This window comes from Pelophylax lessonae (genome assembly GCF_965119305.1).
Source record: "Pelophylax lessonae genome assembly, chromosome: 1".
NCBI classification, from domain to species: Eukaryota; Metazoa; Chordata; class Amphibia; order Anura; family Ranidae; genus Pelophylax; species Pelophylax lessonae.
This window is the reverse complement of record NC_138768.1, coordinates 318,718,262-318,739,568: the sequence shown is the minus strand read 5'-3', so window position 1 is coordinate 318,739,568 and position 21,307 is coordinate 318,718,262. Positions and strand designations below refer to the sequence as shown.

The 21,307-nt window shown below is 43.2% G+C and overlaps 1 protein-coding gene across 1 annotated transcript in view; it reads left to right on the top strand.

Moving 5' to 3' along the window:
- Positions 1-5,016: 5,016 nt before the first annotated feature.
- The window catches only part of LOC309544931 (uncharacterized protein), an 83,213-nt gene continuing 66,922 nt past the window's right edge, over positions 5,017-21,307 (top strand). The window contains exons 1-3 of the mRNA XM_082243936.1: positions 5,017-5,078; positions 7,260-7,295; positions 10,168-10,203. Of these exons, the coding sequence (XP_082100062.1) occupies positions 7,268-7,295; positions 10,168-10,203 (64 nt within the window). The 5' untranslated portion in view covers positions 5,017-5,078; positions 7,260-7,267. The remainder of the gene's footprint in view (positions 5,079-7,259; positions 7,296-10,167; positions 10,204-21,307) is intronic.

The following is a 21,307-nucleotide window of genomic DNA, read 5'->3' as shown; positions in this document are numbered from 1 at the left end:
TTAGCACGGCTGGGGGCGTTATCACAGACAAGAGCAGCCGCCTGTCCAGAGACAATGTGGACAAGCTCACGTTCATTAAAATGAACCAGGCATGGATCCCACTGGACTTTTCCATACCTTGTGCAGAATAGAGATGGATACCGACCTTACCCAGCCATTGTTCTATTTTTGCTCTTTCTCACTCTTTTGGGGTGTACCCTCATTTAAAATGACTGAAAAAAAGCAGTGTTGGCTACCTCGTCCTCCTCCACCGCCGCTTTCACCTACACCGCCCATAGGTGTGCGCAGCCTATTGCATTAGGGTGTGCACCCCAAAGTTTAAATACACATGCATGTGTTTGCCTACATGTACATGGCCCCGATACATTACTCTCACTGCTGGCAAAGTGAAATAGAAGTGTGTGGCACTTCTCTTATGGCAGAGCAGGTCCGAGGGAGATCTTTCCCATCTCCACACTGGCAAACAGAGCGATAATGCTAATGTGCCCTAGGTGATTAGGGTGTGCCCAGGCACACCCGGCACACCCTGTGCGCACGCCTATGACACCGCCACATCCACCACCTCCTCAACCTCCCTCCTACTCCATATGGGCCTCGTCCTTCACAGATGAAGAACATTGTTTTCTTTTTCTTTTTTTTTTTTTTTGTTTTAAGTTATTTCCCTATCCACATTTAGGGAGCCCACATTTGCAGAGCACTCGCCATGTTCTTAACTATGTTTTGCTGCCATTTGCAGCACTCTAGCCCTTTCCATTGGTGTTTTAGAGCCATTTTAGTGCCTGAAAGTTCGGGTCCCCATTGACTTCAATGGGGTTCGGTGTCCGGGTAAAGTTCGGAAAAAGTCCGGGACACGGACCCGGACTTTTTTTTCAAGTTCGGCCGAACCCGCCAAACACGGAAATCCAGGTGTCCGCTCAACTCTATTCACCACCACTTATGATCAAACTCACTCACCAACGATAATCGCTGGTAATGTTATAAATCGGCAAACAGGCTTTTTCCCTTGTAGGGAGCAATCTTCTGCAAATCTCTAGTGGATCTTCTCTGCACTCTTCCACTGATATCAAGCGATATTTCCAAAGAGGAGAAACCAAATATAGAAAAGAAAGCTCGGCATAGCATAAAACCCTTTTAAAACATATCTCCAATTTATTAAAATCACGATACACTCACATTTGAAAGTAACTCCACCAACACAGGTTTACATAAAATCATAAAATCATGTATGGGTCTGCTCTGAATCTTCCGATACAGCGAGCAAACACCCAAACTAGCATGATGACGACACCGCCATACATCCCATAATCAAAAAGACCCTTCCTTTTCAATATGCAGCCACTGTAATTTTCTGAAAATGCAATGCAATATGGCTACCTGAAGGTGTTCTGTACTCAGATATGTACAAACCGCCCCCCAGAAACATAATTTCCTGCTTATGTGATTGGCTCCTTGATTTTCCCAGAACTCTGTACTAAGATACAAGTCAGATTTCAGGCATCCCCCGCAAAAAAATAAAATAATTTTTGGTAGGATACTCCCAATAGGAACGCATCTAAAGGGATGCAGGCTCAGCAGCTTTCCTCATTAGTACCCTGCAGCTGCTGCAGCTGAATAATAATCATGATGAAACCACTCCCATTAGAATTACTTATCCACATGGACACAGAGTAACACACAGGGATTTCTTCAGAATAACTAAAGGTAGGAATCTGAAAAAAAGTTTGTTAAAATCCCGGCAATGTACATAAATCACCCGGGGGGGGGGGGGGGTATGACTTTATTTTCTCAACAAAAGTGGAGTTACTCCTTACTGAATGACTTCAACTTCAACTAAACGGTAGCTTTATTACTCGTGTTGCATTGTATAATTATGCTTATGTTCCATTAGCAGGGCCACTGTTAGAAATCATGGGGCCCTGTACAGCCTACTTGACAGGGACCCCACTCCTAAAATTTTCACTAAAAATATATTAAAATCATTATTAGCAGACACAAACACTACATAACATGCAAAATCCCTGCTAAATCTAAAATAATAAAACAGTATTGAGTTAATAAATAAAGGTTTGTGTGCAATAGAGGTATTGGGACTTATTCACATGGGTTTTGTGGCCTGTACAGTGTGAATCAGCTTGTAGGTAAGTGCAGTCTATATTCTCCACTGTAGGTTGCACTCCTCTGAACCAGCCATCTAGATTGGGAAGAAAGTCCAGAGGAACATAGTACCTCTATGGTTTCCTCGGTCACAGGGAGGCAGCTATCTGATTAGATGCTGGCAGTTAGGGTGGAGGTTTTTCATCCATAGGCAACAAGAAGAAGGTCGGGCTAGTCAGGAGAGCTTTACAGGAGTAAATAAAAGTGCAACCCACCCTCTTGTTCAACGATAACCGTAGTGGACATGGTGGTTTGGAAGCAAGAAGATGCAGAAGCAAGTGTTGTGGAAACAAAGAGGCATGAACCACTACATCTGATGATGTCTTAGGTTCCATCGGATGATGGCCTTGGTTTCATCATCCCTGTCAGCCACGCAGACATCTTTAAGCAAGCTTGCCCAGGATGTAGCTTCTTTGAGGTAAGTGATGTCCACATTCAAACTGGGGTGGGGTGGGGGTGGTTGCTTTAACCTGCATGACCCTGACTTGCTCTTGACTAACCTTTTGTTTGCTCCACTGGATCCCTGTGAATGACCTCGGCTCTGTTCCTGACCACGCATTTGCCTACTCCCTGGCTTGCCTTCCTGTGTATGTGTAAGGAATGCACGGTGACATCCTGGGAGCGTACGAGAATTTGCATGTGCAAATTCACTCATTCCCGTGCAATGGCGAACTTGCAATCGCCAATGCGCATGCATGAACACGCGCACACAATAGCGCCACAATTTGGCACCATACGTGGCCTATATAAAGATGACTGACACACTTGTACCTTGCTGTCTTGTCTGCAGCTTTACCTGTACTCCTGATCCTTAACCTGCTGTATCCTGTTGACTTCCTGATTGACCTCCCGGCTTGTCCATTACTCCGTCTGCTTGCTGCCCACCCTGACCTTGGCTTGTTCCTGTGACTACTCTCCTGCCTTATCCTTGTCAGCTTATCTGCTTCCGGTTCTGAACTTGTTCACCTCCTAGTGGGGCGACCCTGGGGACCACGACCTGGTGTTCAGCATGCAGCAAAATCCATCCTCACCGTCAGAGGCTCTGGTGAAGACCTGCTGTCACTTAGACTCTGCACCTCGGGCTAGCCCGTGTCTACCATCAGTGTGATCTGTCCATGTTCCTGTTTTACTGGATCCCGCTATAGGCTACCTCTGCACGTCAGCCTTAGCCCCCAACACCATTACAGTATGACTTTGGCACCCATCCTGACTAAGCTTCTTTAGTTCGGTCCTGCCAGCCTGATTCTGCTTCTTCTTTGAGTGCCACTTTGCCTGTGGTCACTGCCCTGGTTTCACTACATTGCCAGGGGCTATGAAGATCCTGCCATTTGTACTGACAGCTATCCAGTTCTGCTGTGCCGCAAACAGCTTCCAGCAGATCTACCTAAATGGCACCTGTACTTCTTTGAGCCTACCATTCCCCATTCTCCCATTTAGGGGTGCATGGCACTTAGCCACAAGGGGAGCCCCCTCGTCAATTCGGCCTCAGACCAGGTTAGTGACACCGCTAGTGGCTCTTGGGGGTTGTACCATCTAATCAGTGACTAATACCTTAATAAATAATCATTTGGTCCCTTGCCTGATCGACACAGGATCTGAGGTCATTGTCATGGAGTACGAGTTCTACACCCAGTGGTTCGGGACACGGGACCAGCTAGACCCCTCCTGGCTGTCCCTAAAGGCAGCCAATAACCTGCCCATCATGGTGGAAGTTTTCACCTGGATAAAGATGCAGATAGCCAGGTAGTGGAGCAAGAAGGGGTCATGGTGAATTACAGACACCTTTTTGCAGTACCTAACCTTCTAGGCAAAAATGCCTTGAAAAAAGACTTGGACTTACTCAGATTTCTGACCAAGTTTGAGAATTCAGGCTGGCGTTTGTGGGGCTGTGGTCTGTGAGCTGTCAGACTCAATGGTATCTGAGCCTATAAAGCTTACCAGCGAGCAGTTACAAGACAGCCTGAGCAAGTGTGGGTTTTCCTCATGTCTCCCAAAGAAAAATTATTCTTGGCACCCCTCCAAGAGGTAGTCTGGTCTCTACCCATCAGGGCTCACAGGAATCTACAAGGGGTAACGGTGGAACCCCTAGCAATACCAGGGGAGTGGCTGGTTCCCCACACCTTATCCAAGGTCCAAAATGGAAAGGTGTTGGTTCAGCTTATCAATCTGGGGACCTCCCTCATCCATCACAGACCTCTAAGTGTGCCCAGTCAGTGCATCTGGAAGGTCCGGCCAGGGGTGGAAACCATCTGCACCCCGTTGAAGGCAGCCATGACCTCCCTGAAAGAGCCGCAGTACAAATTACTTCTGGAACAGTTAATTATTTCTTTATGGGACTATCCTCTACCTCAGCAGCGACTACTTCATCATTTAGTGGTGAAATACCTACGGGTCTTTGCAACCAGCACTGAGGACTATGGCTCCATCCTGAAACATCCTTCACAGCAGCAGGTGAGAGGAAGAGGATGGGAAGCTGGCAATGCTGCAGGGGGAAACCAAGAGAGTACACAGGGGCATTCAGGCAGCAAAAGGAAGGGAAACCTGGACAGCAGGGGCAGCTTGTCAGCTGCCTGGACCTCCCTATTGAACTGATGGAACCTGGGCCCCATACAGGGGGACCAGTGGGTCCCCCTTATTGGGCGGTCCTGGCCATTGGTGGGGTTTCTCTTCTTTTAGTATCACACTGCTGAGTGTTTCACAGACTGCACAGCACCATTGTTATTTATTAGGTATAAAAGAGTTCAGAAACCTTGGCCGCACAAAAACCACAGATTTCCTGTGATCACTATATGAATAAAAGTGCAAAAATGGAAATAACCTTACCAAATATTAATGTTTTGCAGAACTATGCAGCATATTATTAGCAAGAAGGAACTGAATCCTTCAGTCTTTTAGTAGACAACTAGCTGTGCTCCTGAGAAAAGGTGGGTACATGCATTTTATCCGTGTCAGATAACTTTTAATGTACAGTATATTAGGATTAGAGTAGTACCAACCAACCAGAGTTTAAAATGGTATGTACTCAAGCCTAAATTATGTACAGTATATATGCCTAGTGGATACTAGTATCCTTTTTCTATGATGATTTCTCTTTTTTTCTATCTAGGTTGGCAGCGGTGATAGGTTTATCTAGGTACATTGTCAGCTCTATACATTAGACCAATGAAAGTTGAGTTGTACCTATGGATTGGTGTACCTATGAAGTATGCCAAAAGACTTTAGGCAAAACCATAACCCCTATTTACACATATCACCACAAATAGTATAACATATATACTATTAATACTAATATACTTTATGAAAAGCTAAGAAACAAGTTGTTCATTGGAATTAAATTATTTCCCACTGATAGATATTTCTAAGTATTCTTTATTATTGCTTTTTTTTACATTTTTCTTCTTTAATTGGCATGAGCATTTTCTGAAAGTACCTGCATTTGTAGCTGCATACAAAAAAAAAAAACATGGTAAAAACACAAGTATTACAATTAGCCAGTGTTTTCAGCGTAGTTTAGACAACAGTCCCGTCTTTCACAACCTATATATTAAGTGCTAAAACAACATTTAGTATTTTTGTGCACTTAAGTGGGAATTGTACCATTTGGATGGTTCCATTGTTTATAGTGTGTTCTGAATTGGTTTTGACTCACAAAATGATCTGAAAAGTCCAAATGGCAAATGGCTATCAGGAACTTTCCGTGAGCCACCAGTCACTGTGCCGAGAGTGCAAGAGGCTGCATATTTGCGTGCGCTTAGCACCAAGAAGTTAAAACCTGAGGTAAATGTATGGCTATTGCAAAAGGTTTTGTTAATGATATAAATATACTGTAGTTAAAAAAAAATTGTAAGGGAAAATTAAAAATTTGACAGTTATCCCTAGTAAAGGAAGTAAGGCGAAATCTTCCAATAGGAACTATTGAAGGTACTGAAGACGTCTATTCCAGGAGTAACTGTCGACAGTTTGTAGGTTCCAAGGTCTTTTCCGACTATCGCCCTCCAGCCGGGTACACATGCCCTTTCTCTCTTTTGGCTCAAGAAACAGTCTAGGGTTGTTGGTTTTGGTGTTTTTAATGAAGGGTTGGACTTGGATGGGGATTGGTAAAGTAGGATAATCGGATAACTTGCTATGATGAACTTTGAGGACACTGAAACTTGCTTCTTGAAATGAGAACACTGTCCCTGTGTATCAGAGAGAGGACAGATACTGCAAAGCAGTATTGAGGGAGGTTAGAACCTTCCTTGGTGAACAGCCCAAGCAACAGTCTCTTCTTGTGGAATGGATCAGCTATGCTTTTCAGGGCAAACTTCTTAGCAAAGGCATGGCTAACTTTCAATCACATAAGAGGGGTGGCAGTCTCTTGGATCTCTCCCAGTCTGTACTCACAGAACGCCTCTGGATAAATAGTTGCTTCCCACCAGTATCCTGCAGGCAGCTTCTCTCTCAAAGGTCCCAGACTAGATCCTCAAACAACAGCCCACTAAGTCAGCCTTCAGCAGCACACAGCGGCTCCGGGCCCTCCAGCCTCCCAACTGGAGCCTCAACTCAAAATACACATGGCAAGGTACCCAGGAGAGGCAAACGAGTCCCACTAGGCAATGATCTCCCCCATCTGGATGAAGACCTCACTGCTCCCTGCTCCAGGGTATTTATACTCTCTCCAAGAATCCTCTAGGCTTAGCCCCCTAGAGATTGGCTGCGGCTACAGATATATTAAGCTGCTGATTATTTTTCTCCCACCTCCATTACCAAGCTTCTCTAGGTGAACAGGGAGAAGCAAACAATCAGACAGGCCCCCGGAAAACACAGACCAGACTAAATTATTAAAACCTATACTCCACTGATTATAGTGAGCTAGATTAAATTTACCTACACTAACACTTAACTGTAACCCAAACAGAATTCCAGCCTCACTGGGTATCGTAAGCCAAGCTAAATTTACCTAACAGAACAGTTTAACCTCATTGACTACAATGGGCACAAACTAAATTTACCTATCCCAGCACCTGACTAGTATGGTGGCACACTAAAAAAAAAAAAAATGTATATAAAAGTTTACAGAGTATGTAGATAATATGTTGTATTACATATATTCTTCCCATCTGCAGGCAACAGTATGCTTCCGCGTGCAAACATTTTGATTGGTAAGTAAAAGTCTAATGGTTACTTTGGGTATTCTACACCAAGCCATGACATGATGGCATGGTTTCAAAAGCATATATTTCAGCTTAGTGTTTAAATTTCCAAATGATCTAAACAACAAGCAGATCGTTACAGTGAACTTTCACAGCAGTTGTGTCCTTCTCCGTAAAGAGAAGTTACTGGGTTTTATATTTTGTAGTGAGGATTCTATTTAATGCTTCCTCAATATTTACAACCCCCAAACAGAGAGCACTTACAGGCTATCTTGCTCCCCAACTACTCCTCCAAATAGATTCTACAGCTGCTAAGGAAAGCATGTGCATTTAGATCTGCAGTCAAAGCATGATGGTACACTGAATGCTTCATACATTGCTGGAGACATCCAGAACCAATACCTAGGTTTTACAATGTTTGCATAAGATTGAGAAACATTAGAAGACAGTGTTTTTGTCTTCTAGTTTTTTTCAAATCTTGGCAAGTATAGCAGTTTCAGCATACTCCAGTTTACGTGACAATAACTCTATGACTAATCCGTTTGTTTAAGGCTCCTTTCACATAGCGTTCCATATGTTCTTTTTTCTTCCGTTCATTGATAGATATAAAGCCGACAGCAATGCATTCCAATGAGCAAACAGATGTAAACGGGTGATCATCCGCATCTGTCCACACAGTTTTTTATTAAACGGATCAAAGTCCTATTTTTCTTCCATCAAAAAACTAATGGAGATTGGAGAATAAATGGACGTAAACAGACAAATGGTCCCTTTTTGCATCTGTTTTAGCATTGATTGTTAGGAGCCAACAATCTGTGACTCAACTCTGCTGTTACAGGGATTCCCGCTGACAGTAGAAAGTAAATAAAAACAAAAAAATAGAACAAAAAGAAAGAGAAACAGAAAAAAAAGGTAAACTGAATGCAGCTATGGGGTGGGGGCTGTGTGTACTGCAGATATGGGGGGGGGGGGGGTCAGTGTGCGCAAGGAGGCAGGAAAGGAGAGGAGCAGTGTACACAGTGAGAGGGCAGTGTGCACAGACAGGCTCTCTCACTTGCTGGCACCAGGGTAGCCATCAGAAATTCTGGGGCCCCTTACACAGCTGTGGGCCTGGGCCCCCTGGGCCTGACTACATTCCTCAATCCCATGTCCTCCTCCTCCTCCAGTCCCATCTCCTCCTCCTCCAATACCATCTCCTCCATCCCATGTCCTCCTCCAGTCCCATATTCTCCATCCCATGTCCTCTTTCTCCTCCAAGTTATGTCCTCTTCCTCCTCCAGTCCCATCTTCTCCTCTTCTGATTCCATCTACTCCATCCTATGTCCTCCTCCTCCTCCAGTCCCATCTTCTCCTCCTTTTCCATTCCATATCCTCCTCCTCCTGTCCCATCTCCTCCATTCTATGTCCTCTTCTTCTAGCCCCAAAACGCATTAGTAACACCAAACTGATAACCTGTAGGGGCTTTTAAAGCATTGCCTATGGTAAATGGTATTGACATTATTTTGCTGTTTCACGGATGCATGCAAATTTAATGCTTGACATGTTGGGTATTTACTCAGTGCAACTTCATCTTTTATATTATACAAAAAAATTGGGTAAATGATTGTGTTTGTGTGTTTGTTAAGGATTCCAGCTAGTGAATGTAAAAAAAAAATGATGTAAAAACTGATGTAAACTCATCAGTTTTTTCTTTGAAAAAAATATGACTCAACTGAGGAAGCAGAAGCAATACCCATACGAAAAATGTCCCTACAGAGAGTCCACTCAGCAGACTCCGATTTACTCAGCGGGGGATCGCTGAGCAGGTAGATGACAGAGTCCTGCTCTCCCCTATATATCCATTTTCACCCGATCCTATCCGATCCTCCAGACAGATGGAAAATAGTGTCACCATCCGTCTGGATTTGGCAGACAGGATCTGATTGGATAGCAGCAGATGTCAGCAGACATGTTACAGTTGACATCCATCCTGCCATAGGGGTGAATGGAGGGATCGATCAGGTCCGCCCGATAAACTGACAGGTGGACCTGATTCCTTGTTCATTGTAGCAAAGTTAGTTTACATTCTTTTGGCAGGGGACATTTTACATTTGGACTTAAAAAAGTGTGTTGCAGTCATAAAGGAGTTAAAGAAAATGCATGAGCCTTATATCAAATATCAGCAAGCCCTTTATAGGACTTTTGCACAAAAAGAGGTAATATTTGTTATTTCAGCACGATGTGCCTAGGAAGACAGGAGTAATGGGACATTTCTCCCCCCGGACAATATCCCCCCGGACAATATTCCCCCGGACAATATTCCCCCGGACAATATTCCCCCTGGACAACATCCCCCCGGACAATATCCCACCGGGACAACATCCCCCTGGACAATGTCCTCCCTGGACAATATCCCCCTAGACAATATCCCCCCTCTAACCCTAACCCTCTAACCCTAACCCTATGTCCCGGGGGATATTATCCGGGGGGATGTTGTCCCGGGGGATTATGTCCAGGGGGATGTTTTCTGGGGGGAATATTGTCCGGGGGGATATTGTCCTGATACCGCTAATACATGCCACTCAACTTATTTTCCCCCCACTCCTCAAGCATGACTTTGGAATAATTATCTATTAATCACTTGCAACAATTACCATCTAAGACTCTTGTGAACAGGGATAAAAACGTCGTAATTCATTACCCATCATCCCATGATGGGCGATATTAAATCACTATTGCCTGTGAGATAAAAAGGAAAGCCCCTGAATACTCAATGTCAACAATTTTACATACACAAAGTTGAAGCAATACATTTAGCCCTTCATAGAATGTGCTGTTTTGTTGGTATATTATTCATTTAACAGTTATAAAATTAAAGTATTTTTCAATTTTGTCTTTTCAGTTGGAGTTTTAAATGTGGTTCTTATAAGTCCTGGAGGTAATGTGCTGTACTCAATAAATATTTTATGAATAAACAGTATTTCATACAAAGCAATTTATGATATACAGTATACAGGACATAATAGGTAAATTTAAAGTAAAGTATAACTGTAGGCAAAACTTTTTTTTTCACTTTGGAGAGAGCAAGGGAGGGTTAAAACCCCTATCAGATCTTTTTTCCTTTTTGCTATCTGTGTCCCATTGTGGAATTTTCCCTTCACTTCCTGTCCCATAGCCAAACAGCAAGTGAGATGAAATTCCTGTAAATCAAGGGAATTCTCGGGGACCCCCCAGTCACCAAACCTAGTGTACCCATTGGAAGATTTCCCCACTGTTACTTTTCTGGGGACAACCTAACATTTGGGTAATTTCTCTTACTTTCACTTTCAATGATAATGGTAAACAGGACCAATAGAGAGGGTGAAGCTCCCTAACGGGGGCACAGACCGCAATAAAAACTGTCAGGTATTCAAACCCCTCTCCACTGTATCTAAAACTAAAAAAAATAGTTTTGCCTTTAGTTATACTTTAATTATGTGTCTACCGCAAGTAACACTGAAATGATAGTAAAGTATGAAACAGGGGAAACATATTGAGCATCACTTACTTTTACCACCCTTTCAAAGTCCATTCACTACAAAGGCATCATTTTTGTACAATTAGTATTTACATATTTTTTTTTACTATTTTACTAATCATGTATAAAGAATATAAATGTTGTAATATTGTTTATATCAACATGTTGAAATAAAAAAACATCTGCACAGGGGCAACAGCTTCTACATACATTGGTAAGATACACGTGTAGTGTAATGGGACCAAATGTGTTGTAACTAAACCCTTTCCTTGCCAGCTTGGACGAGCGATATGACATTATTAGTGGCGAAAGGGTGCTATGCTGGTGCCTCTACCAGTGTACCAAGCTCCTGTGAGGACATCTAGTGGCTCCCTGTGGATTTACACTAGGGATAACCCTAGTTTTCTAAGACAAATCCATGTATTTTACTGCAGTGTAGGCATATGGGCTCTCTCAAGCATTAAAAAAAAAAAAAAAAAAAAAAAAAAACAACAAATGTTTTCATTGTTATGGATTTTTCTGGTTGAGTCACTGAAAACAAAATGAAGTATGGAATTGCAGAGTACAGATAAAACAGAAAGCGACTGGGCAGCGAATTCTGTCAAAGCATCTGCTCTAACAAGATTTATTATTACATTCTATTTTATACATAAGTTAAGAAATGGGGTGGTGTGAGATGTTACAAAAAAACTAGCAAACAGAATAATGTAATTTCATATGTCAGCAGCTATCTATAAAGTTTTGAAATGTAAACCTTGAGAAGGGAGGGGGAGAACGAGAGAGAGAACATTCTAGGAAAATGTAGTCTGTGTAACGTGGACATCGTACAACATCAGATTCTCTTGTGCCTAAAGTAGAGCTATAGGCTTATTTTCATTGTGGATAGCGTAAGGGAGGGTTATAACCCCGGTCAAATATATTTTTTGCCATCTGTGTCCCATTTTGGAGATTTACCATCACTTCATGTCCCATAGCTAAACAGGAAGTGAGAGGAAATCCCTGCAAATTAAGGGGATTCCTTGGGGAGCCCCAGGTCACCAGAACTAGTGTCCCCATTGGAAGATTTCCCCTCTATTACTTTTCAGGGGACAACTCAAAATTTGTGATTTTCTTTTACCAATGATAATGCTAAACAGGACAAATAGAGAGGGTGAATCTCCCTAATGGGGGCACAGACAACAATAAAAACTGACATGACTTTCCAATCCTGCTCCACTCTCCAAAACAAAACAAAAAAAATTTTTCCTTTAGTTATACTTTAAATGTTACTGCTACATTGGCGCAGGGAGACAGTGTCTTGCTTAGTTCTCCAGTACCTTTCTCTAAATGGGTTCATCAGAGAAGGGGTTCCATGTGCTGGTACATTGTGTAATTGTACATGGCACAGTCTGATAAAAAGGTAAACAACAAGTATGTGAAATAGAAACATTACAATGTAAACTCCTATTTTCTATAACTATGTTCAAGTCCCATATAAGAAGTCACCAAAACCTCATCATCCCTTAAAGTGATTCTTTCTATGCATTCTATGCATTCTATGCATTAAGATAAAAAGCCTTGTGTGCAGCAGCCCCCCTAATACTTACCTGAGCCCCATTGCGGTCCAGCGATGTGTACGGATATCCGGGACTCTCCCTCCTCTTTGGCTGAGAAATCAGCAGGTGCAATTGGCTCCCGCTGCAGTCAATCAAAGTCAATGAGCAAATGAGGAGAGAGAGGGGGCAGAGGCTGTGGCTCTGAGTCTGAATGGACACACAGAGCAGCAGTTTAGGTGCTTCCATAGCAAGCTGATTGCTGTGGGGGCAATGGGCAGGAGGGAGGGGCCAGGACAGGGCCGGCCCTACCAAGGGTCCCAGTGGGTCCATAGGTCCCAGGCGGCACTTTAAGAGGGGCGGCGCCGGCAACAGCATTCGAGGCTCCCCCCTGTAGTCATCCTTGGATCGTGCTTTGCTTTTTGCTTCTAGCCACTGGTTGCTGGTCGCATCTAGCAACCAGTGACGTCAGTCACCAAGGACGAAAACGGCCGGCGCCAAATTGAAAGGGGCACCAGCTGTCAAATTCAGAAGAGTGCCTCTGCCGCCGCTCATGTTTAAACTGCTGACACCGGGTGGCATATTACAGGGAGCAGTGTTCAGACAGCGGCTGTCCAGTGAACTCGCCTGTACTGCAGGGGAGCCGCCAATTCTCACACACACTGGCTGTTCAGTGAGCCTGGCTGCCCGTAATGCCGCTGATCGCTGGGGAGCCACCAGGATCTAGGATACCAGCCTAAGGCAATCAGCCTTGAAGAGATCTGAGTCAGCCTTGATGGGATAAAGTACCCAGGGGGAGTTAACCTTGAAGGGATCTGGACTAGACCCCAAGAGATCCACTACCCTGGAAGATCAGCTCTTTGGGAATCCGGTATCTGGTGGCAAGGTATCTGATGGCAGGCTGAGGTGACAAGTGACACTGTATTTGATTTCAGACTGCGGGTGGCAAGTGACACTGTATTTGGTGGCAGGCTTCAATAGCAGGAGCACCTGCCCCCACTGCAGCGCTGCTGTCACTGCATGTTGCATCAGTGACAGTGAAGAACAATGGGGAGCTTTCGTGGTGCTGCACAATTCATATACCTGTGAGCTGAGCTGAATTTTTTGGGCATGTTTCTTTGCTGAATATATGGGGATGTCTCTTTGCTTTATGGAAATGTCTCCTTCTGAAAATATGGGGATGTCTCTGCTGGATCGGGCTGTCTCCTTACTATTTGGGGATGTGTCTTTAGTTTATGGAAGTGTCTCTTTGCTGGATGGGAGTGATTCTTTTTCTTTTTTTTGCGGGGGGTGGGGGCAGCATTTTATTCTTGGACCCAGGCAGCACAATGTCTTGGGCCAGCCCTGGGCCAGGAGCATCTGTGAGGGACCCAGGAAAAGGAGGATACAGGCTGCTTTGTGCAAAACCACCACACAGAGCAGGTAAGTATAATATGTTTGTGATTTTTAAACAAAACAAAAAAAAAAAAAACAAGACTTATAATATCATATATACAGATTACAAGAAAAAACCTCTTTGCTGCAGCGCCCCCCCCCCCTGGACCCCCCCCCCTTTTTCTTATCTGAGCCCATTCGTTCCAGCCCCCTGCATGAGTCCAGCAGCTCCAGCCACTGCCTCTCATCTCATTAGAGAGATTAATAGCAGCAGGAGCCATTGGCCCCCACTGCTGTCAATCAAATCCAGTGACACGGGAGCAGGGGGCGGGTCCGAGTCCCGCTGTCTGTGTCAATGGATGCCCCCATGAATAGCGGCCTTACATGGGGGCACCTGATAAAGAGAAGGAGCCAGGAGCGCCACAGGGGCACACCACAATAGGAGGATAGGCGCTGCTCTGTGCAAAACCCTTGCACAGAGTAGGTAAGTATAACATGTTTGTTATTTTTATTTTAAAAATTGGAACCTTTACAACCCCTTTAATATACCATTAATAGTGGTGGAAATGTTATTTATGTAAACCCTACCCATAATACTGCAATGTTTTTTTAACTGCAATTTCTAGATAGGTACATAATTTGGCGCATGCTGCTCCACTATAGAACACCGGTGAGATACTTTCATAAAATCAGTCTTTATGATTTCCAGGGACACAGTATAGCGACGTGGAGTGTGTAATGTACAGTACAACGTACACAACAGATGTGTATGGTATGTGCAATGTACAAGGAATGTGAAGGAGACCGTAGCATTTAACATACACTACAGGTTTCAGCGTTCACCAGTAAAAAATACACATTGTAAAACACAATGCATCACTGCAAAAAATGCATCATTCTGCAGAGACTACAGAATGTAGCAGTAGAAAATGGAGCAAATTGTTCCAGAGCATTGAATGTACATAAAATGTACATAGGGCAGTTGTCAGGAGAAAGTAACATCAGCACAGCATACACAGCAGTTCAGAGAATGTAATAGGTGCATAAAGAGTGTGTTGATCCAAAGTATATAAAGTATAGAGTAGCCTTCCCCAGGATATGTTATATACAGCACAGTCTGGAGCATGTAATGTGCAGTATAGTGTATTGAGTGCATTGATGAAGATATATAAAGCACTTACAATAAAAAGAGTGCCGTTGTCAGGAGCATGTCATTTATTGCATAGGGTGCACCAAGTTATGTACTATACAGTGCAACAATCTGGAGTCTGTAATGTATAGCACAGCATGCATCACATTATGTAAGGTACAACTACACAAAAAAAAATATATATGGAGTCAGTAATGTGCAGTGTACAGAGTAAAGTGGCCCAGAGTATGTTATGCAGATACCCTAGAGCAGAGAGTTCAGCAGTCTAAAAAAGTAATACGCACAACACAGTGAACAGAATAAAGATATCCAGAGAACACAAGGCACAGGGAAGCATACAAAAGCAAGAATGACTTTTGGCTGGAGTTTTGTGCTAGTATTATGTTCACAACTAACAAGTTGATAAAAGAACATATACAACAATGTCACATACAAATGTGTAGCGCTTACCCCGAAAGAGCCACTGTTTCTGTAGGTTCCGTATTCCTAGAGCTTGCGACTCTACAAGCAGCACCATGCTCGACACACCCTGGCTGAAAAAGGGATCTCTTTATTGTAACTATATGTGAGAAATGGAAATGGCAATAACCCCTCAAACAAATATACACTAATAAGCCATAACATTGTAGCACAATTCCCAGCCGTTTTGCTGGATATGGGTCCCCCTGGGTCACCGGGTGCAACAAAATTCCCTTTGAGCATGTTTCTCCAAATGTGAGCACTGAGACAATGACCAGTCCAGTATCTTTCGATTTTTGTATTTATTTTGTAACTTGAATAGGAGAAGGGATGAGTGGGATACTCCTTTGGCTCAACTACATACAACTTGGTGAAGAAACTTGAAAAATGCCAATTGGCGCTGACTTGACGCTGGCTGGATGCCTGTCAATGCCGGTTAACGCTGGTTAATGCTGGCCTGATGCCTGTTAATGCTGAACTGACTTGTGACTGCTTTACTGAATAAAAAAGTCCTATTTAAGCTCCCCTAAGCACTCCTTGCTGAGGTAGCTATTTACATACACTGCTGCACTGCTGAACACTTCAGGGGCCACACCGGCACCCCCTTTTCTCTCACTTCTCTTCAGGGTTTAGACACAGGCACCCCCTTTCTCTAAACCTCTCTACTAGTTAGCTGGCTCCCGGATCCCTTTGACCTTCTGGAGTGGTCCCCTATCCTAGGCAGACCCCTGGGCAGTTTTGAGTACTCACAACACTGTTTTTCCAGGAAACTTCTGCCCAGCAGCTCCACTCGGTCCACAGCACTCTGGATCCCTTTTTGCAGCCCAGCTCAACCTCCGGTCCTCTAGGTAGACCTCCCAGGACACACTTGCTTCCTCTGACACAAGGAGTGACAGCCATCAGCCTCCTCCTGGGACTCTGCTTCCCACCAAAGACATTCAGTCATGTGCTCCCCTCAGATTTATACCCTATCTCAGGGTGCATTGCAGCAGACTCCACCCTCTCGGATAGATACAAGCCCTGGTGTGCTATTGGCCAGGTCAAGAGTCCTCATTGGACACAGTGGGGAGACTCCCCAGATTTAACAGACACACCTGGAAACACATGACAGCCTAGCAGAATGATCAGGCCACCCTGATTAGAAGACATGGCCACAATATGCTTTTCCTAGCACCCACCTAGGAGGGTGCTACAACATTATGACCAACCACCATAACGGACCACCCACCTAATATTGAGTAAGTCTCCTTTTGCCAAGGCAACGCAATAGCCCTGACCTGTTGATACATGGACTTCACTAGACAAAGCATTACAATGTCTCCACCAGCCTGCCTTCTTCTCATAGTGCATCCTGGTGCCATCACACGTATACCTAGCCAGCTACATGATGAAAAAGAAAACGTGATTCTTCAGACCAGGCCACCTTATTCCATTGCTCTGTGATCCAGTTCTAATGCTCACATACCCATTGTAGGGTCTTTTGGCTGTCGACACAGTTTAGCATGGGCACCCTGACCGGTCTGCGGCTATGCAGCCCCATATGCAGCAAACTGCGATACAGTGAAGGATTAATTTACTAAAGGCAAATCAACTGTGCACTACAAGTGCATGACAAGTGCATTTGGAAGTGCAGTCGCTGTAGATCTAAAGGGAAGCTCTGCAGATTTATTTATTTTTATTTTTTTCACAATAGATCTTTATTAAAAGTAAGTAAAATATTACATTATATATGGTAATATATAACTTGTACAACAAAAGTGTATACACAAATACTAACAACGTATCTAAGCACAAGATATTTCTGATAGTAATGGATGAGTTTTGATTGGGGATAGGAAAGGAAAAAAGAAAAAAATATGGTATGAAAAAATGTGGGATAAAATACATAAATAAAATCCAAATGGAATGAAATAAAATCAAATATCATAAATGGCCTCATTAATATGAGTTATAAATGACACATAGGTAAGGGACAATGTAATGTTGATAATATGATAATATCAATATATAAGGGAAATATGCTACTGGTGTTGGAGGTATATTTTCTCTATATACAAATTCTTAAATGAGTGAGCCAGCAATCCAAGAGAGGTGTAATGTGGATAAGTGAGAGTGATGATACTCTGGTGAGCCATGCAGCTCCTATTTATTTATAATTTCATATTCTTCAGACAAGGTAAACAAAAGCCAATTACTCCATGTTTTGTGAAATCTGGTGGTGAACTCTTTTTGCATGGCCAGGGTTTCTTCCATATAATAGTTACTGTTTACCTTTGCCAGCCAATCTTTAATTGTCGGTATGTACGAGGATTTCCAGTGAATTGGAATTAAAGCTTTTGCTGCGTTTAAAAGGTGCCTAGTTGGTAACCTTTCGTATTTCCTATATTTTCCTATAGAAATTTATGTGTAGTAGACACACCGCAGGATTTAGATCTAATGTGGTTTCAGTAATATGTCTGATCCATTTTTTAATCTGTTGCCAAAAATCAAACACTGGGGGACATGTCCACCACATATGTAGAAAGGTGCCCTTGCTTTTGTGACATCTCCAGCATGTGTCAGAAGCCGAGGGAAACCAATTTTCTATTTTTGGTGGCGTAATGTACTATTGCGTGAGAACTTTGTAGGAAATGTCCTGCATTTTTGTGCTTAGGCAACACTTGTGGGCAAAAACACTCTGAAATTTGCAGTTTTAGCTTCTGTTCCCATGCTTTTTTATGTTTGTCAATGTCTTTGTGCCCTTTGTGCCCTTTGTGCCCTTCCTGTGTAAGCCAGGAATAGGCTAGCGATGTAGTTTTGGTATGCAACTTGTTATTGCAGGTAACTGCTAATGGTGTCATGGGTTTAGTAAAGGATGCTCTGTGCTGGTTGTTTTGAAGAAACTCATGCAATACATATAGCCAATAGTTAAAAGAGGTACCCTCAAATTCCCTCTGGAGAGAATTAAATGATTTTAATTTACCTTTGTGGAAGCAGTGATAAGTCAGCAGAGGTGTGTCTTGATCGATTCTTTGTATTCTTTGTATATTTTTGTTGTGAATGCCCAGAGGAAAATCGGGATTATCGGCGATTTGTGTTAAGGAGCCAGGAACGGATGCCAGGTTATGTGAGGTGGCAACTTTATGAAAAATGTTGAGCAAAGTTTTAATTAAGGATTATTTTTTTGTAGTTCCATGGTGTTTTGACTCAAGAGTCCACGGTAAAAATTGTAGGGTGTGAGGGGAGCATGAATTTTCTAGTTTTACCCAGTCTTTATTATTGACATTTCAAATCTGTAAAGAAAAGCGCACGCAACCTCGGGCAATAACGCTTTAATAAAGGACAACAACACAGTACATTGGAATTGCACTCACACTTTTCCTTTAAGACAATCGCTTTACAGCATTCCAACAGGAGCTACTCGCTCCTCCCGTCCCTCCAGATGGTGACTCTGCGGTCTCCTCATTCGCGGCTGCCGCCGCTGTTTCCCCGCTCTCCTTCACTTCCTGTGTTGCCTGGTCACCGGATGCCGGTTCTAGTGCGCCTGCGCACTATACCAACGTAATCTACGGCGCCTCAGGAGAGCCTCAGCCAAAGCCGGAGCCACAAGTTGTACGGAGCTGCGAGGTGGGAGATTCAAGACACGGGTGCACTGCCTCTGCTGTTACTACGGACAACGCGTTTCGGAGGCGGAGCCTCCTTCCTCAGGTCCCACCTTGCTTCCTGCTAACGCCCCTCCTTATATACCCGGGATACCATCGGCCCTAATTATTTAATTGTGTATTCTTAAAGGGGCCAGTAACCAATAATCCTTATCCACCTTGGCTGGGACGGGAGAAGCAAGGGGCTATCCACTTTTAAAAAACATATATTAAAAAACATACATTAAAGATACAGTGTAAGATACAATTTAAAATACAATTTAAAATTTAAAATACAATTTAATACCAGCGCAGATATTAACCAGAGCTATTATAGATACATGTTTGGATATCACATTCCCTACATAGCAATGGTTGTCTCCTGCTAAAAATACATAAACGTATCCTAAAAGTATATATGTATATAAGACTCTAAGCTACATCAGCATTTCCTAATACCAATAGTCGACGGATCATATTAATTCCACATTATCTCTCATCCATCTACCAGGATAATTTCATAAGTCAGGATAATACACATAATAAATATATAAAAAATATATAAAAATACTAGTCTCATTAGAATTCAGTAAGATAAGATTCAATTCCATATGGCACATATGCAAATATCAATTAGTATATGAGGATACTACTCCATTTTTCTAAATAATTATTTTAAAACCCCGTACTTCTACCATACCCCAAAGATACACAAAAATCCAGTTTGTCCTCCTGGTAGGCCAATTGTAGTGGCCATGGAGAGTATTACCAGCAGACTCTCCCAATATGTGGATCTCCATCTACAGCCGATAGTTACATCACTCCCGGCATACATTAGGGATTCCACACAGGTGCTGGAGATACTACAGAATTATAGGTGGGAACCCAACTATCTGTGGCTATCCCTGGATGTGTGCTCCCTGTATACTTCAATACCCCATGAGGGTGGACTAAAGGCCGTAGAACACTTCCTGTCGGGTGCGGAGTATCTCAATCCAGACCAGTCTGGATTTATCAGTGCTTGCACGCAGTTTGCACTGGAAAGGAACTATTTCGAGTTCCAGGGAAAACACTATAGACAGATTTCAGGCACTGCGATGGGCGCACATTTTGCACCATGCTATGCAAACTTATTCATGGGGTTTTGGGAAAAATTCCATATCTGGATGCAGAACCCATTTGCACAGCATTTGGTGTACTATGGGCGTTACATCGATGATGTAATAGTAATATGGGATGGTACAGCTGATAGGGCAGTAGAATTTGTGAACTACTGTAACACCAATCCGTATGGCTCTCCTGAGGCGCTGTAGATTACGTTGGTATAGTGCGCAGGGGCACTAGAACCGGCATCCGGTGACCAGGCAACACAGGAAGTGAAGGAGAGCGGGGAAACAGCGGCGGCAGCCGCGAATGAGGAGACCGCAGAGTCACCATCTGGAGGGACGGGAGGAGCGAGTAGCTCCTGTTGGAATGCTGTAAAGCGATTGTCTTAAAGGAAAAGTGTGAGTGCAATTCCAATGTACTGTGTTGTTGTCCTTTATTAAAGCGTTATTGCCCGAGGTTGCGTGCGCTTTTCTTTACAGATTTGAATTGTTTTGATCCGCCCCCCCCCCCCCCCCAGTGGAGTGAGAGAGGAGCAGCAGCAACCAGGACATTTCAGCTATAAAACATACAAACAAAGGAGGTGAATACATGGACAGCGCCATGGGCTGGTGAAGTACTCCTCTTTGTACTTGTTGTATATCAGCATGTGCAGGATCTGTCCTTCTTGATTGTTATTTATTATTGACATGGCAGTGCCAGTCTATTACTCTTGTGATGTTGTGGCATAGTAGTATTTTTTTGAGTCCGGTAATCCCATTCCTCCCATCTGTAATCAAACAGATATCTGCCTTCTTGGTCTGCTAGTTGTTGTGTTAGGGAGAATGTGTAGTGCTTGCTTAACAATATGAAGACACCTTTTGTTTTAGCTAAATGGTTTGTGGCAGGAAATGCGGAAGTGAAGAAGTTGTTAGTGAGACGTGGGATACTATTTCCTTTAAAGTGTGTTTCCTGTATGAAAATAATCTGAGGGTTAGCTTTTTTCAATTCCTGTAGCAGTTTAGATCTCTTTTAAGGGATGTTCAAACCATTCATATTGTGTGAGATGGGGGATTTCTTCAGAATAGAGTAGGCCATTTTCGGAGGGGGAGAAAAGAAAAAAGTGGAGCACAGTATAGCCGGTTTGTTCTTGATGGTAAACAAAACATTTGCCATACTACAACCTACATAACCATATACTTTTTAAATTCTGAAACACATATTTATGTCACCTGATGCTTTGGGAGGTTATATTACTGTCATATTCACCCCACCACATATAATGTTTAAAGCAATGATTGTATGTC